The sequence below is a fragment of the Mytilus edulis genome, chromosome 13 (assembly GCF_963676685.1).
Source record: "Mytilus edulis chromosome 13, xbMytEdul2.2, whole genome shotgun sequence".
Lineage (NCBI taxonomy): Eukaryota > Metazoa > Mollusca > Bivalvia > Mytilida > Mytilidae > Mytilus > Mytilus edulis.
Window position 1 is genome coordinate 5,680,490 of NC_092356.1, and position 19,698 is coordinate 5,700,187.

Here is a 19,698-nt window from a genome sequence, read left to right on the forward strand (position 1 = left end):
AAATGATAATATCATGGGAATTGGTAATATATCTAGAACCAATTCCGTTAACATTTTGGATATAGTTTCTAAAACTGTTCGTAAAAAACGTTCGTAGAACAAATCGCAATCAAAGAAAATTTCGGGCCAATCATACCAATATTTCGGACCTAATTTCTATTTCAAAAAAACAACGGCAGACATTATCTGTTAACAAAACTCTGTTCGTTACCGGTTAATAAGTTAAATAAAATTTTGGAGGATTGCAACACAATTTCATATAGCAGTCCTAAGGATGAAATTGTTCAAATTATTATGGCATATTGTTATTCTAAATTATTTCCCAAAATTTATCGCCCTGAAGATCATAAAAAACATTTTATTAAAATTAAGTATGTCAATAAAGGCTTTGATTTTGTAAATATTGCCGGTATATTTAACGACCATTCTGTTAAAGAACAAATTCCTGGATATTTTGACAATACTGAGCTACCTCTTATTTGTTATATTTACAAGAAATCTACCCGGAAATTTGTGTTTAATTATGGTCAATTGTGTAAAGATGTTAATATCAGTGAAAATACACCTACTTCATGTAATTGCAGTAATTCCGAATATATTTATGGCCCCATTTCCCATGTTATAACAGGAGATCTTAACATCGTTCAAGACCGAGAGTTAAAATCATTCCCCAGTAAAGGACCTAAATATCGTCCCCCGTCAATTATTAATTGGAATGAGTGTCGTAATATCATCCACGACTCACTCCATACTTACTGTATGAAATGGAGAAAACGGGAAAAAGCTGACAAAAAATCTTTGGACCCTTTTTTTAATTCAGTAATGAAGATAGTTGATATACGTATTCAACATTTTAAAGAACATTTTACTATAAACCATTACAACAATAAACCTATTTCTGTATCAAACATAAACTAAAAGAACTAGCCAAGGAATTTGTTTTTGTCCCGGTAGATAAAGCTGCTAATAATATTATTATTGTTTGACGTAAATTTTACATTGAGGTTCTGAAAAAGGAAATCACCAATTCACCAACATTCCAACTGACTCCATTTTCAGAAAACGAAATCTGTAACAAACATAAACTTTTAGGCACCGCTTTACAAGCAGAGCCAAATACAATGAAAGTCCCAACTATGTATTGGCTTCCGAAGCTACACAAAACCCCTTACAAATATAGATTTATTTCGTCTTCAAGCCATTGTTCAACTACTTAATTGTCTATTCTTCTTACCAGCACACTTGGTACAATTAAAAACCTGATAATAAATTGTTCAAATAAGGCCTTCGAAAATAGTGGAATAAATTACTTTTGGAGTGTCAAGAACTCGTTGGAAGTACTTGATAAATTGCATGCTTATATTGGTGATTTTGAATCTGTTCAAAGTTTTGATTTTTCTACCCTGTATACCACATTACCTCACATTCTCATTAAGAAAAATTCACACACCTAATTAAATGGGCATTCAAAAAATCAGAATGTGAATATATATGTTCAAACTCTTTTAGGTCATTTTTTAGTAGCAATAAACAAAAAAACTATGTTAATTGGACATGCTTTGATACTATATATGCCCTTGAATTTTTACTAGATAACATTTTTGTTCGCTTTGGGGATTCCGTATATCGTCAGATTATCGGAATTCCAATGGGGACTAACTGTGCACCACTTATTGCGGACCTGTTTTTGTATTGTTATGAGTTACAATTTATGACAAAAATAAGCAAAGACCCATCGAAACAACATCTGATAAACAAATTTAATAATACTTTTAGATATTTGGATGATATTTTGGCTCTCAATAATGACGACTTCAGTATGTATATTAATGAAATTTATCCTGTTGAACTTACTTTAAATAAAGCTAATACTAACAATGACCACTGCCCTTTTCTCGATCTTGATATCTATATCACTAATGGAAAGCTGAATACTAAAATTTATGATAAAAGGGATGATTTTTCATTTCCTATCGTTAATTATCCGTTTTTAGATGGTGACGTTCCCTTGTCACCATCTTACGGTGTTTATATATCTCAACTTGTACGATTCGCTCGTGTATGTAACAATGTTTTAGATTTTAACGAGAGAAATTTATGTATTACTGAAAAATTATTACACCAGGGTTTTCGATATCACAAAGTAGTCAAAGCATTTACTAAATTTTATCATCGGTATAAAGACATTATTCGTAAATTTAGCTCAACATGCAGACTTTTAATACGTTCAGGTATTTCACATCCAATTTTTTATGGTAATATTCTTTATAAAGCACAAAGGTGTCAGTATTCACCTCAGAAACATACAAAACCTTTGAATAGACTTATTAACATGATTAAGAAGGAACATAATTACGATACTGTTGTCAAGTCATTAAAGATTGCATATTTTGGCGTTAATATTGAGTCACTGATAAGGTCTTTGCATCGGAACTAAACACATTTATTCTAAAAACAGTTGTTGGCATGACACGGGTTATGTTCTTCTCATATATGTTATGATGGTATGATACTAAACCCCTAACGGGAAGGATTGTGCCTGATGTTCATATGATGAAATCATAATCTTTCAGTCAGTTTAGTTGAAGTCTGGAGCTGGCATGTCAGTTAACTGCTAGTAGTCTGTTGTTATTTATGTATTATTGTCATTTTGTTTATTTTCTTTGGTTACATCTTCTGACATCAGACTCGGATTTCTCTTGAACTGAATTTTAATGTGCGTATTGTTATGCGTTTACTTTACTACATTGGTTAGAGGTATAGGGGGAGGGTTGAGATCTCACAAACATGTTTAACCCCGCCGCATTTTTGCGCCTGTCCCAAGTCAGGAGCCTCTGGCCTTTGTTAGTCTTGTATTATTTTAATTTTAGTTTCTTGTGTACAATTTGGAAATTAGTATGGCGTTCATTATCACTGGACTAGTATATATTTGTTTAGGGGCCAGCTGAAGGACGCCTCCGGGTGCGGGAATTTCTCGCTACATTGAAGACCTGTTGGTGACCCTCTGCTGTTGTTTTTTATTTGGGCGGGTTGTTGTCTCTTTGACACATTCCCCATTTCCATTCTCAATTTTATTCTGTCTTAGTTTGGTACAAATAAAAAATAGTATAAAAAAGTTTTTAAAAATTTAACCGCAGAGTGAATGTGTTGTTTCCTGGCAGAAAAAAAGTCCATTAAAGTAAAATCTGGAAAAAATGGATTTGTCATTTTACAAAATTTACTTCTGGATACTATCTTATGATCATAAACAAGCTTCTGTCCAAGTTTGGTACAAACCAAGGATAGTTTAAGAAAGTTATTAAAATTTTAAAAACTACAACCACAGAGTGATGTAATGTTTTCCCGCAGAAAAACTAAGTGCATTTACAAGTAAAATACGGAAAAAATGGAATTTTATTTTCACAAAATTTACTTCTGGATACTATCTTATGATCAAAAATAAGCTTCTGTCCAAGTTTGGTAGAAATCCAGGATAGTTTAAGAAAGTTATTTAAATTTTAAAAACTTGAAACACAGAGTGTATGTAATGTTTTCCCGCAGAAAAACTAAGTCCATTTATATGTAAAATACGGAAAAAATGGAATTTTATTTTCACAAAATTTACTTCTGGATACTATCTTATGATCATAAATAAGCTTCTGTCCAAGTTTGGTAGAAATCCAGGATAGTTTAAGAAAGTTATTAAAATTTTAAAAACTTTAACCACAGAGTGTATGTAATGTTTTCCCGCAGAAAAACTAAGTCCATTTATAAGTAAAATACGGAAAAAATGGAATTTTATTTTCACAAAATTTACTTCTGGATACTATCTTATGATCATAAACAAGCTTCTGTTCAAGTTTGGTAGAAATCCAGTATTGTTTAAGAAAGTTATTAAAATTTCAAAAACTTTAACCACAGAGTGAATATTTGTGGACGCCGCCGACGACACCGACGACGACGGAATGTAGGATCGCTTAGTCTCGCTTTTTCGACTAAAGTCGAAGGCTCGACAAAAAGGCAAGCAACCAAAGTCTTCATCTACACGCAATAGGAAATTAGCTGTAACGATATATTCAATTTACATTATTACCAAATTATATAAACAAATGAAATATTTTCTAACCTATTATAATTAAAGCTGCATCAGTCACTGCTATTATGTGGTTCAAAATTAAGGCTTACATGTGAACTTTTATCTTATGTGTTAGCCGTCTGGACAATTAAATTCTTAATTATCAAGAGTCGGCTTCATGAAAGGATTACAAAAGATCTAATTGTCAGATATCACTCAGTTAACAGAGACAATATAATTATTGTCCCCTTTATAGATGTGACATCTTTAAATTTTGTATCGATTTTTAGCTGATTAAATCGGTCACCTTTTCTGAGACTTTATAAAAGAAAACATTATTTGAATTAAATAATATACATTGGCACTCACACCACATCTTCCTATATCTATGTATCTAATAGATTGATTTAACTAACACAATTAAAAAAGTTTAATTGATAATTTCATGAAAAATTTATAGAAGTCACAGGTAAAAAAACTCATTTCACGAAAGAAAGCACATATTCATGAAAAATGCAGCAAATTTCCCAAAAGACAAATAGCCTTAATATATAGCTTGATTTACTGAGAAGATACTAGCTTATGAAAACTTCGAAAAATTGACAATTTTCAAGTTTTTTCATTATACATAAATTTGTGCAATTTAAAGTAAAAAGATACTATACATGTAAATGAGACCACTTATAAATACGTCCTTGGACTAACAAAAGAAAAAGACAAAATACATGTAAATTGTTACTTCTTCTTCTTCTTGTTGTCTCCGTATAAGATTCCTTTATAAGGATCACCACCATAAGTTATGGCGTATAAAGGAAGCATTTGGAGCCTGTATCGGTACAGATTAATGTGAGCATTTGCCTATCCAATTCCCCAGCCAGGCCGTGACAGGTCTTATTACCAGAAAGTTAACCTTCCCTAAACATAATAAAATATAACAAAATAAAACATACCGACTCACACACTCACCTGATTCGCTCAGTCCTCAAAGTATAAAAAGTGTATTCTAGTTCTATAATATAAGACGCTGCATGTTCTTCATATATCCATGAACCTGCAGCGTCTTATATTATAGGACTGAATTGTTACCAACAGTGTACTAGGCACGGAACTGTACGTTTTGGGGGCTTTTAGGGTTCATTGGTAATTTTTTCATCTGGCAACTTGTTATTTCTTGAATGTAGGAGCCCTGCTTGACAAACAAATTTAAAAAAATAAAAAAAAATTACAGTTCCGTCCCCTCACTATGATTCCCGTAAGTAATGCTAAAATTTGACAAATTGAATATCACTTACTGTGTCGCCTTGGTTGAATCACTCCCAATTAACTGTCTATCTATCTTTTGAGTATTGCCTTGGTTAAATCACTATCAATAAACTGTATATCAATATTGTGAATACGATTTACTTGTACCTTTTTTAATGGCTGAATGAATACATGTAAAGGGATAATCTCTCTCTTACTCGTACATACGGGACCTACTAATTTACAGCTGACTGACATAATTGGTTGTTATATAACATGATTTGTTTTTACGTACGAACAGTCTCCGGGACAAGTTTGCAATCCCGCTGAGTGCAAAAGTTGTCACCTTAATTTTTGAAGTTAAGTCAAAATGAAGTTGATAACTTGGTTGGTATTGGTTCCCTGATATTTGTCCTAAAAATGTTTGGCTCTAGCACCACTGTTGAAAAAGTTATGCCCCTTTTTTCAACAATTTCCTCAGAGGAAAAGTAGTTTTCCTCAAGGGAAATCAAATTTCCCTAAAGGAAAAAGATTTTTCCTCAAGGGAAATTGTTTTTTCCACAAGGGAATTTGCTGCATAAATATTTCCTTTGAGGAAATTCTATTTCCTTAGAGGAAATTCTTTTTCCTTAGAGGAAATTATTTTTCCTTTGAGGAAATTCTTTTTCCTTTGAGGAAATTTGCGGCATCAAATTTTCCTTTGAGGAAATTCTATTTCCTTAGAGGAAATTTGCGGCTTTAAATTTTCCTTTGAGGAAATACTTTTTCCTGTGAGGAAATTTGTAGCTTCAAATTTTCCTTGGAGGAAATACTTTTTCCTGTAAGGAAATTGTTGACAAACACTTTTCCTTAAGGGAAAATTCAAGACAACAAATTTCCTCTAAGGAAATCATTCTTCTTCAAATTTCCTCAAAGGAAATTTCTGAACATCAAATTTCCCGCAAGGAAAAGTTTTCCCTTATTTTTAAATTGTTAAACATTTCTTCACTATACCATGCATACAAACAGTATGAATATGATTTTTACAAGACTGAATAATTGACATGATTGATACAAATAATATTTAAAACTTTAATAAATGTTTGACTCAACATTTGAATGACATTGAAAATTAATACAGTCTGACTGTTTAGGTCTAGGTATTGTTCATACTTTTTATATAACTTTAACTTTGATTTATAAAAAAAAAATTGTACCAAAGGATTCTGTTTTCTTTGTAATTGTTTCAACACAATACATTAATAAGCAACCAATTTGAATGTCATACCATTTGTAGTGTTCTAAAGAATTTGTTTATATTTGCAGATTAAATAATAAAATAAACACTTTTCCTGTTATTTTAAATTAAAATTTTCTTCTGTTTCAGCTTGTGTAGTTATTCAATCCACTCGTAAGAATTCAGTGAATACATAATTCCATTCACTAATATTTTCCTTCAATTCTAAGAGAAACATTTTTGCAAATTGTTCTTCAATGATCTTCTGTATATTTGATATGAGGGAGCAATGTAAATGAGTGGATAAAGCTGGTGTTCCTTTTTTCAACAACAAAATAGTACTTTTTCTGCATTTCTCCTTTCTTTCGACTAATATATATAATATGTTGTTGCTTTTATACAATAGTGTTTTTGTTTATCTATGATAGAACTCCATTTTGTTGAAGGCCATTATCATGTGATTATGATGAAATTTCCTATTTCTTTTTTTGCAGGAAACCACACATTCCAGTTCAACTTCCTCTTCAGTAAAGACCTATTGGTCATGAAAACAAAGATGTCTGATAACCTATAAATACACAAAATAAACAAATAAAATGTTATAAATGGAGAGAGAAACAGCAATAAAAGTTTATTTTGTCATGTTTATTAACATTTTAAATATATTTCCTTTCTTTTCTTGCATTAGTTTTTATGGATTTCTAACTTAAGCTGTCAGTTACTGTGAGTACTTAACACTTTGTGTCATTTCAATTTAGGGAAATGTATAAATTTCTTGCTAACTGTAAACCAACTTATTTTCGCGAGCGATTTATTTTCACAAGCAATTTATTTTCGCATTTAGAAATATAACGCGCATATAACTCGCCGCGAATGTTTTTCATATGTATCTTCCCTTATTAAAATACATTAAGTAAACTTAAAAATTGTGAAAAATAAATAGCTTCGATGTAGACTAGAAAGTATAAAACACAAAAATAAAGTATTCACGAAAAATTAGTTGGTTTACAGTAGTCCAGTCTGTGTTTGCAGGAAATTTACATCATTAGTTGTCTGGTGGAGAGTTGTCTTATTGGCAATCATGCCACATCTTATTTTTATATAATCTTGCCATATATTCCAATTGTGCCTGTCCAAAGTTTCGGAGCCTGTAGTGTTTGTCAGTTTACTCAGACACTTAAATTTAGTGGATGTTGTTGTTGTTTCATACTGGTCATATTTATATTTTGTAATTTATTTTGTTATAAACTAGGCAATTAGTTTTACAGTTTGGATTGTTTCAATTTTCATCTGAGGGTCTTTTATAGCTGCCTACTTTGACTATAGGGTATGGATTTTCTCATTATTGAAGATCGTCACAGGCCTACTATTGCTTTCTTAAAGCCATGATCAATAGTTTTCATATCTAATATACCACATCTTTTAATTTTTATAGTAATCATGAAAATCATCTTTCAAGTTCAATAACTTTTTTAAAAACAAAAGTGGCGCCCTTACCATTTACGTTTAGTTGGCTTCTGCAAATTTTAAATTGTCTATCATTTCTGCTGTTTAATAATTTCTCTGTATCTTCTATAGTTCTTGTCCTATACATAAAAGAGTAACAGTTATTATTGAATGACATCTTGCATCAATATTTTTTTGCTGTTTAATGTACATGAAGTATATTAATGTGTGTTTAATAAAAATCTGTAACATGAGTGCTTGATAAGCTTGTTGCCCTTTTAGCTGGTCTTTATGCTTTAAATGAATGTTAAAAATCAACTAGAAAAACTATGAGCACTGCGCAAAGTAGACCACTCCCCCCTTAAAAAAAGGACATGCACACACAGTGGTATTCATTGACATAAAACATGAAGATAATTTGGCTCCATTTAGAGATATCTTGATTACAATTTTAAGGCTGTGATTTTTTAACAAATAAATTTCTAAAACCTTTCAAAGTTTGAAAATGGACAGATTTTTAATAACTTTCCAACAACTAAAGTTCCTTAACTCTGCATCTTATACAAAAATATACATGATAAATAGGGGATGATACTCCAGCTTGCATATTACATTGTATTAATTATTCAAAGTTTTAAAGGAACATAGCTGAAGAACGGTAAAAGATTTACTACCAAAATTTGAAATTAATCTGATTTTGTGGTAAAAAGTATTGTTTTAAAGTTTAATAAAATTTGGTTTAGGTAAACCTAAGTTAGAGGACAGAAAACGAAAAATTTATTATTTTGCCATTTTTAAAGAATATAACTCTAGAATAGAAAAAGAGACACTACCAAAATTCAAGTATTATGAAAATTTTATGATTAATGTATTCTAATTCCAAGATTATCTAAGACATGGTTTGTTTGAATTAAAAAAGTTGGAATAAAGTACCTGCTAGAATTCAGGAGAATTAAAGCAAATCAGGCTATCTTCTAGATTGTCAGACAATTGACCATTTGACTGTAGAAAAGGAATTTTCTTTTTCTTATTTAGCTATTTGTTTTCTCTGTCTTTAAAGTCATTAGAAACGAGTAACCAATGAAAAATAATCTTCCTCCAATTCTTGAACCAATGCATACAAACATCATAAACTTAGTCTTCTATTCAAGAATTTTCCATTTTTTTCGCATAAATTTCGTTTTATAGTAATTTTTTTTTTTCAATCGGTCTGCAGTGTTGTTGGGAAAATATGGCAGGTAATTAATGTTCTTGTTTTGAAGCCGAAGTTTAATGATTGTCACCTGTTTGTCAACAATCAACAAAAAAGCATGCAAATTGAGCACGTGTTTAACATGTTAATTCAGATAATAGTTTATTTTAAGGACATCCATGCGTATTGCGATCACCGGATTTTTACGAGATGGGTCACACTGAGGTCACTATGCATATGGAAAATATGGAAGGAAGCAATTAAAATAAAGTAAACTTCTTCCAAATATGAATAAATTAAAGAATTTTCTTCAGAAAAAAGTTGTACATAAGTTTTATAATGAAAACTATCCATTGAGTTATAAAAAACATATGCATTATTTTTTTTTATTTGAGGTTTCTTATGACTTTAATATCTACAGAACTAAGCCAATTTTTTCACATATTTTTTTTTGTCTTTTCTCTCTTGTTATTTAACATAACAAAAAAAAAACAAAGAGAAACTGACAATGCCAAGACAAAACACAAGATGCAGAAAAGAAAAACAAAACAAAACACTTAGCAAAACCAACATCACCAAAAAAGTAGTGTTAAATTCATGTGCTCAGTCAGTCAGTGAGAGTTGGCAGATCCTGACCCACTATATTTATGCTTAAAAACCTAAAAATCATAGAGTACTAGACATATTTTGTAAATACTTGATTAAAATGTTGTCATAAATAGCATAGACAGCTCTTAGGGACGACATCAAAAGTTCAATGTAGGATACAAAACTTAATTCACATAGTTTTTTCGCTGACCCCCCTACCCCCCTTCTTAACTTAATTTGGGAAAAATTGATTTACCTATATGGATATATGTAAAATCGATTTTAGATTAACAAAACTTGCAGCAATGTTGACCCCCACCCCCAAACTATTCGATTTAAGTTTTTTTTATCCTACATCGATCTTTTGATGTCGTCCCTTAGTCTTGAGAACCACATGTGTTAATTGTGTGAGTATAAATCATGCACAAGATTTGACTTCTAAAAGCCTATATATGAAAATTTTCTGAAGATATTGCACGCATTTATTAATATGACCAATTTTAAGAAATGCACAAAGATGTGAGATGATTTATATAATTGTAATTTCAGGAATTTACAGAAGAGGCACTGCATTTTGCACTTTTCTACATGTCAGGAGCCAGAAGTTATGGCCATTGTGACCTCTGTATGATTTTTATTTTAGTTTCTTACTTTATATTGAGGAGTATGAGGTCCATTATCATTATCACTCAACTAGTATACATTTTTGTTTTAATGGCAAGCTTTCAATGGCAAGCTAAAGCTAGCTCACAGACACAGATCCAGGGGGTTCGAAGGTTGGAACCCCCTTTTATTTTTGACAATCAATGCATTTGAATGGAGAATATAGTTCGAACCCCCCCCCCCCCCCCCATTTGTCCTGGGTTAGGAACCCCTTCTTTAAATGGCTGTATCCACCCCAGTCTCAGGTTGTGGGATTTTCTGGTTGCATTGAAGACCCATTGGTGACCTTTGGCTGTTATCTGCTCTTTGGACAGGTTGTTATCTCTTTGACACATTCCCAATTTCCAATAATAAAATAGCCTTGCAAGACGTCATAATTATTTGGACTACAGTAGGTTTTCACCACCATCAACATAATTTTTTGGCTAAAGATTGTCGCACTGTGGAAGAAACGAGTTTGGCGCGTTAACAAAAATATAATTGTCTGTGCTGACAGGTTAGCATGTGTGCATACCAATATTTAAATTTTCTAAGCCTTCTTTCTGAATATTTTGTCCATTTCTTGGTAAAATACTGTCAGACCTCGAGTGTTGTTGTTTTACAAAAACGATCAAGTAATGTAGGGGAGAGAAACTAACTTAAAAGACCAAAATAAGCCACAACTTATGGGGGTCTCATTGGGGGTTTTGTTGACGGATCCCGCTTAGTTACTTTTTTTTTAAACACTATGAAAGTAAGCAATTCTGAAATTTTGATATTTTTGTAATTTCCCGCGTCCCGCTAAACTTCCTTTCCCGTTTTCACGGCACAATAATTTGACTTTCATGTGTCACGCTTATCCGCCTCGACAATCCCGCGTCCCGCTCATACCCCCCTTATAGGTACATAAATAGTTTACTATGCAGTCAGTAGCCAAATACACATGTATAATATACTTTTAGACGACCTTAGACTCATTTCACAGAAAAATCGAAAATACTCATTGGTAATGAACATTTTAGATCACTTAACATTTAGATTTTATAACTTTAAACAGAGACATATAATATACACATCTTCTTCTTATTCTTCTTCTATAGATTTTTAAAAGATTATTTAATCGAAAGATGATAATTTGTCAATGAGTACCTGTAACCCGGTACTGCATTTTTTTTTTTGTTGCACGCGTCAAGAAACAGTTAAAAGTGCATGGATCTGACAGAGCTTTGAAGAGCTTATTTTCTCGTATGATCTATGTCTGCTACTGTGAATGTATTATATATATTTATCACAAAAAGCTAGTGCTCTTTTCCGTTTTCTTTTAATATAAAGCCCCACCCTTCCTCCAGCTTATCTGATTAATTTACGATCACTCTGAATGAAGAAAGTAAGAAAGTCACAATTCTTATATCAGGTATTTTAAATTCTGATCGATAGTTGTACGTCTCATTACGAATCATTTAATTATTTTAATTCAAAGTTCAAAGTTCAAATATTTATTGTCATATAAACTCTGAACAATAAGTTTGTGACAAATAATATAAACATACACACAATACATTTAAGAAACAAAACCATGAAAACAAAAAAAGCAAAAAAGTAAAACAATCTATCTATATGATATATAAATATATTTTATAAATAAATCAAGAGTCCCCTGTCCTCAGTTCTAATGCCTGTTTAAAATAGGACCCTAAGCTTTTTACTTCTTTTGAGGTTGATGGACAAAGAAGATATTTAATTTTTTCATTTTCTTGCCAGGACATAAAATCTGGCATATGTTTAATTACATTTCCTATAAAGTTATCTCTTAGTTTAGCAATTTTTTTGCAGTATAAAATAAAATGGGCTTCATCCTCCATTGTATTACAGGATGTGCATAGTCTTTTTTCTCTAGGTATTTTTAAATGTCTTCCTTTTTCTATCATTAAATTATGATCGCTAATTCTCATTTTTGTTATGTTCCTTCTCTTTTCAAAAGATTTACAGTTTAAGTAGTTTTCCATTTCTAAATTTTGCTTTAAACTTTTATATACATACAATTTACTTTTTTTATCTATTTTTTCAAATTTTTGTTCAAATATATTTGTGTAGAAATTTAAGAATTGATGTTTTAAGGTTTTTTTTAACAACTTTGAGTAATTTTTTCTTTTGTTTTCCTCAAGAATGGATGCTTCCATATTTACCTCTTTCAAAATATTTTTAACATATGTAAACCAGGTATAGCAACCTGAATTATCTAAACTTTTAGAAAGTAAAAAGGATTCGTATAATAATGGATTAATTTCAGAATTTAGTAATCTTGATAAGTAAAGTATACTTGAGTTTTTATATGCAACTCTAGTGGGTATCTCCCTAGCTCTGTTCTCACAGCTATGTTTGATGAAGATTTTCTTGTTCCGAGGATATATTTACAGAAAGACAAATGTAATTTTTCTAAACTTGATTTATCAGTAAAATTAAGGGGGTCTATATTTGTTTTGGAAATATTTGCACGTTTTTCTGCTCTAAATTTTGTAACATAAGTATCCATATAAGTTATTTCTGAATTATAAGTGGCTATTGGTTTAACTATAGAATCAAAAAGACTGCAAGCTACTTTAACTGGCAGATTATTTAAGGAACCAGTATAAGTTTTAATGGCAAACATCACTTTCCTTGCTTTATTTACAAGCTCTTCAGAGCTATGCAATAAGTTTCCATTTGATTTCACAAGAATTCCAAGAAATGAATACTCAGAGACATTTGACAAACTTTCATTTTTATATTTTGATAAAGATGTTTCCACTTTTTTATTATTTTGCTGCAGAATCATTGTTTTAGTTTTATTAATATTTAAAGTTAATTGCCATTTTTCACAATACTTTTCTAAGTTGTTCAGACTATTTTGTAGGCCTTCTTTACTTTCAGATAATATTAAAAGGTCATCAGCAAATTGTAAAGATCCTACTTTAGTATCAATTAGTTCTAATGGACAGCTATTTTCATTTGAAAACTCTGCATCTAAATCATTAATAAATAAATTAAATAAAGTAGGACTCAATGAATCCCCTTGTTTAACCCCTTGTGTGATTTCAAAATATTCTGAATGCCACTCTTGATGCTTGAAGGCAGATTTTGTTTCCTCATACTGTCCTTTAATAATATTAAATATTTTTTTCCCTGCTCCTGCCTTATACAGTTTATAAAGTAAAGCTTTTCTCCAGACAGAATCAAAAGCCTTTTTTAAATCTACAAAGCAGGCATATATTTTATTTTTATTTTTGCGTAAGTATTTGTTTATTAAAGACTTAAGCACAAATATACTATCAGAGGTTCTGTGATTTTTTCTAAAGCCAAATTGAGTATTACTTATAGTATTTTCCGTCAGTTTAATCAATCTTTCATTTAATACAGCATTAAACAATTTTGGTAAGCAACTTATCAGAGATATTCCCCTGTAATTATTAGGATAAATTTTTACTCCTGATTTATGCAATAAAATTAAGTATGAGTATTTCCATTTTCAAAATAAGGTTAAACAGTTTAACAATACTTTTGATAGACACATTTTTACTAAATTTTACTATTTCATTTATAATGGTATCTGGCCCAGGCACTTTTTCTTTTTTTAGCTTACTATATAACATTTTTTATTTCAGAGTATTTAATTGGAGCATCTGTTTCTCTATTAGATATTATGTTTTTTTCAATATTAACAAGTTGTTTTTCTATTTCCCCTTTCCATTTTATATTTACAAATGTGGGTTTTCCTTGGTCCTGAATATGCTTCGTAATTATTTCTTCATCTTTTAAAATTTCTGGCACTTCATTACCAGTATTTTTTTTGTTTTTCATTCCTTTAAGTATTTCCCAATAATCTTTAGGTTTCTTATCAAAACTATCTGTTAATGAGTTAAATATTTTCTCTCTGTATTGTGCTTTTTTAAATTTTACCATTTTTTTAAAACTTTTTAACAATTCAAAAAATTTCTGTTTAAGTTGATTATTTGGACATTTTTTAAGTTTATTTCCAATCCTGTTTATTTCTTTTTTTGTCTCATATACACAATTGTCTGACCATGCCTGTCTATATTTTGTTCTCTTACTTTTAATTCTTTTTGTAATTTTACAAGTAATATCAGAGATATTTTCAAAAATGTTAGTTAAATTTTCAGTTGCACCATCAACCCCTTTTTGATTTTCCTGATACTCATTTAATTCAAACTTCATTATATCATTTTTTATACGCTCTGACATAAGAGCTTTAAGTAGCAAGTTATGTGAATTTTCAGTCCATTTATATCTTTTAAAATATTTCCATTTTTTTTCTATATGACTTTTAAGGTCAAAAGTTTGTTTTATATTACAATTTAATGTTAACTGAATCTGTACATGAACTGACAAGTAAGTAAAATCATCAGTTTTAAAGTATTTCACTGAGGACAGGAGACTTTCACTTATTAATGCATAATCTACAGCACTGTAACCATTTATTGACATATAAGTATAGTAGCCTAGGCTGTCCCCTATAAATCTGCCATTTAATATGCGTAACCTTGAGGCAATACATAGTTCTAATAAGGATTTACCTTGTACATTTGTTACATTATCTTGATTGTTTCTAGAAATTTCAGTGTCAACTTCATAATAATTTGGTATTAGATTTTTAGCATCAAAATTATTTATTTGACAAGAATCTCCTGTAATAAAATCAGGACATTTACCAGTCCTTGCATTCATGTCCCCCATTAAAAGTATTTTTCCTTGTCTTGCAAAAGTACTGATCTCATTTTCTAAAAAGCTATAATCATTTTCAAAATAGTTTGAATTTATAGGTGGAATGTATAATGCACATAAATATAAGTCTTCTTTGAAACCAAAGAATTCCTTTTCAAGATTTTGTACCATTAATATTGGTTATACCTTTTGCTATTTCTTTTTTGTAATAGACAATAATTCCTCCACTATGTCGACGTGCTTTTTTTTTCTTTTTGCGTATTTTTGAGAAAGTATTATAATTTGATATGTTATAATCTTTACACTCCCCTTTCCAGGTTTCAAGTAATATATTTATGTCACTTTGAATTTTATCTATAAAAAAATCATCTTGAATTTTGTCCCCAAAGCCACGCACATTCCAAGCAGAAATAGTTAAATAGCGTTTATTCTCATGAGTTCCCATGATCAAATTCCTTCCTAAACTAAATGTTTTTGTAAAATAATTAAATAAATGGTCTGAAAATAAATCATTATAAGTTTCATTGTTATAGTTTTCATTTGAGTTTTTCTACTGCCAATTAATGACTTTTGGTTTATCTTTAAAATATAAAACTCTCTTTGTCATATATATGATATATTCATATTTCAAAACATTTACCATACATTTGTATATATAAGAAATATCAAGCAATAAACAATATGTCATCATTTAAACAATATCTGAGGACAAAGAAAGATAACTCAAAATTTTTGAATAAGCAAGTAAAAAATGTTTGTTTTTTTTCTTTTCTATTTTCTGTTTTAAAATTATTTCTTTACACTTACATCCAAATATATTGATTAAACATGTTGAATTCCAACTTTAAAATGATTGTTTATGAATTACTTTTTTTAATATATATTAAATATGGTAAATTTTCTCATTGCCTTATGATTTATGGTAAACAATTAACATATAAAATAACACTTTTGAGTTTCTCTTTTGTCAGTTTGATCTGTTATCCAATTTTACCAACCTTCTTATTTTTAACTATTCCCAGGTATATCATATGTATACACATTATAATATCTATCATATTTCTTTTAATATATCTACATGATAATATGAAAAATATTAAAAAAACTTAATTTCTTACAAATTCTTAGGCTTATCTATTTTGCCTAGTTTAACATGTTTAACCAAAAATCAAATATTTAAAAATGTCAACAAAAGATCTTTATTTCTTATTACTTAATAATGTCCATCTCTCATTCCACTAAACATGTATTCAAACATTTTGTACATGTTGTCCCTATCATTGTTCATGTGCATGTGACTAGTATTTGTATTATATGTATATCTGGTATTGGTATTATCTGTATATCTGTTGTTTGTACTATCTGTGTATCCATTGTTTGTATTCTCTGTATATCTATTATAAGAGTTATGCTTGTCCTGTCTGTAACCCTGATATCCATTTGCATCTCTTTTATTGTACCCACTTCTATTCTGGTCATAATTTGACCTCACTGAATAGCCATTGTTGAAGGACCTTGGATAATTTTTATCATATCTAACTGATAACAGTGGGTTTAAGATTTCCTTAACACATCTGACATAAAGCTTTACACCTTTAAATTTGGATGAATACCATCATAGAAATCTGAATGAATCATATTTTCAAATTGTACATAGTGTAACCCAGTATCAACACAATAGTCTCTAAGTAAAATATTGTATAGACCAATTTTTTCATTACATGCATCAGCTTTGTTTCGGTCACCAAGATAATATCTTGGTAAAAGTTCCCCGATCACAACTGTAGATTCTGGTAGAGTAGATTTAAGTTCACGAACACGTAGTTCAACCTCTTGTAGTACATCATCTGGTGTTTTTTGTTCCAAATCATTTGATCCTATTTGTAACAAAACATTTTTAGCATGTACTGTTCCCAATTTCACAAATTTTGTTGCTCCCTCTACAGTTTTATCTCTCAAAGTAGTGATTTTCACTTGTTTATTCTTGTACATTTTTTTACCATCAATGTCTTTTACAATTGATGATCCTATGACCCATAAATCCACTTTTTGTATGTTTGTGTTTTTGGATTTTTCAATACTATTTCCAGACTCTTTTTCTATGATACTTTGTGTATTGTTATCCGACTGTGTAACACTTTGTGTACATCTTGCTTTAAACAGATCTTTCATTTCAGAACAGGTCTTGTTTACCTCTTGTATTCTCTCTAATGTCTTGAAATTTGTGTTAACACCTATCCTTAAATCCATAAAATGTCTATTTATTTTTTCCAGGATATTTTCCTTCATTTCTTTTGTTGAATTTTCCAATTGTTTTAGACCACTGTTTTCTACATGTAAATTCCCATGCATTTCCTTTAATTGAGGATTTATTTCTTCTTTTATCTCTTGCACTTTCATTTCTATTTGTGTTGTCTTTATATTCAAACTATCTACTATCTTGCATATTTCACTACCTTGATCCTTAACTCTTTGTATTTCTTTGTAATTTTCAGCTAATTTTGAATTATTCAAAAGATTTTGAGCTTTATTTTCCTTGTAATTTTCATTTGTTGAAACAAAATCTAGCTTCTCAACTGATTGGTTAATCTTGTGTACTTCTGATTTTATTTGGTCTATATCTTCAAATTTTGTTATGATTTTTTCACACATAATTGTTAGATTTTTGATTTTTTCATCCCTGACAATGTGTTCATTCTCTAACTTATGGAATGCTGATTTTAGTATTTTTATTTCATTTTCCTGTAATTCCATTTTCTTCAGTACACCTTCAAGTGAATTTTCATCTTTGCCATCATCTTTATTACTTGTATTATCTTGGTCATCTATGTTTATACATGCGCTAGTTTTACCCACTTCAGGCTCTTGTATGAGATCATCATTTGTTTTGTTCAAACTGTTAATTTTTGATTGTTGAATATGATTTGAGTTTGTGATGTTTACCTCTTTTACTATACTTTCTTCCTCTATTTTATTGTTTTCTTTCTCTACAAATTCTCGTTGGAAAAAATTATCATCCATTTCAATGTTTTTTATTTCTTTAACAACATTGACCGACTTATCCCCCTTTGTACACACTAAATTATCTACAACTTTCTTGATTCTTGGGAATTCAAATTTTACCCATTCAGCTGTTAGTTGACCCTGTACTAATGCGGTATTTGTTGTATAAAATAAAGTAATAACAAATTTTTTCTTTTTATTTATTGTTACATTTGCTACGGACTTGAACAGCTCCTTTTGCGGAATTTTCCATTCAAACGTACGTTTCTCGTCGTTGATTGTCACTACCCTCGATTTTTCGTCGTGGTCTGTCCACTTTACATCTGCTTTGGTTTCGTTCCCCAAGTCTATAAAATATCGAGTTAATAATGCCCTCCTCCAGACAAGCACGCTGTCCTTATTCAATTTGAACGATGCTTGGTTGGACGACTTTGAAAAGTTTATGTGTCCGTCTTTATGGGGCGAGTTTCCCCGCTTTTTTGTACTATTTGCCATGATTTCAATGTTTGTAGCTTTGGACTAAATTGACTCCAATTTAACGCCTGTATATTTTGTATTGTATTACCAATTGACTTATTTTCAACTCTCAGTCCTCTCTGACCATTTTCAGACCATCTATTTAACTTCTTACTCGTAGGGGCTACATCGTGTGTATGACATGGAGGCCGCCATTGATTAATACATCTCCTTATTTCAACAAGAAAGCTTTATTTATATGCGGTATAGTGATGAATGTCTATCATGCAGCATGGTTGTAAATAATTGTTAAATGCAGCACAAAGATACATCATATATCACACTGAAGTCAATCCGCATGTAAAAAAAAAATCCTACCAAATGACTAGTAGTCTACAAAAAAATCAACTATAGCATACCAAAATATATAATTTGTAAAGACTTGCATGCGATTAGGCCTATAGCTCTATATTCCTATAGATCTCATAACCATACGAAAAAAAGGCAGATTATGTGTGTGTATAAGTTTTCAGAAAATTTCACAGAGACACTTCCTAATCAGGTGATATCAAAATACCAATTTACAAATACAGATCTTCTGCCTGTTGTATATTGCTTACTTTGATTGTATATAGCCAAACTACCACATTTAACAAATTACATCGTAAATATACATGTTTGGTGCGGATGGCAGAAATTCAAAATTGATCCTTCAAGAGACAAGCGAATGTTGGAGATACTCGGTCATTCCCTATTGTTAAATACTGATTAAAACCGTGTGCGCCTAAACAGTACTAAAAAAATGATGTACATGTATGTTCCAGAAGACAACAAATTAACAAAATTAACAATAAATACGATAGGTAGGTCTTGTAATTGAGACCGCCCGTAATACGGTCGGAATATTTTCGACTGCCACAGAAAATTGGCATTATACCAGGCTACTAATACAGCCGGGTTCTGCAGAAATACCGTAAAGGACCTCCTTAGTGCACTAAAAACAAAAAAGTGCACTAAAGACCTTGACATAACGACCTATAACTAACATACGTCCTTGCTTGACATCAGTAATAAAGTTATCTTTCATAGACGGCAGTTATGACTTGTATTCTCTTTTTCACCAACTTGAAATTATACCAC

The 19,698-nt window shown here is 30.4% G+C and overlaps 1 protein-coding gene and 1 long non-coding RNA gene across 2 annotated transcripts; both read right to left on the bottom strand.

Annotated features, from left to right (window-relative positions):
* Window positions 1-6,362: 6,362 nt before the first annotated feature.
* LOC139501160 (uncharacterized) lies at window positions 6,363-11,086 on the bottom strand. Its single transcript, XR_011658477.1, has 3 exons — window positions 10,916-11,086; window positions 8,010-8,098; window positions 6,363-7,080 (listed from the first exon to the last, which is right to left on the bottom strand). It is a non-coding gene; the product is annotated as an uncharacterized lncRNA (long non-coding RNA).
* Window positions 11,087-16,686: 5,600 nt separating this feature from the next.
* On the bottom strand, window positions 16,687-18,120 carry LOC139501982 (uncharacterized protein MCAP_0864-like). Its single transcript, XM_071291296.1, has one exon. It carries the CDS (start codon window positions 18,118-18,120, stop codon window positions 16,687-16,689), a length of 1,434 nt encoding a protein of 477 aa, XP_071147397.1.
* Window positions 18,121-19,698: the final 1,578 nt, after the last annotated feature.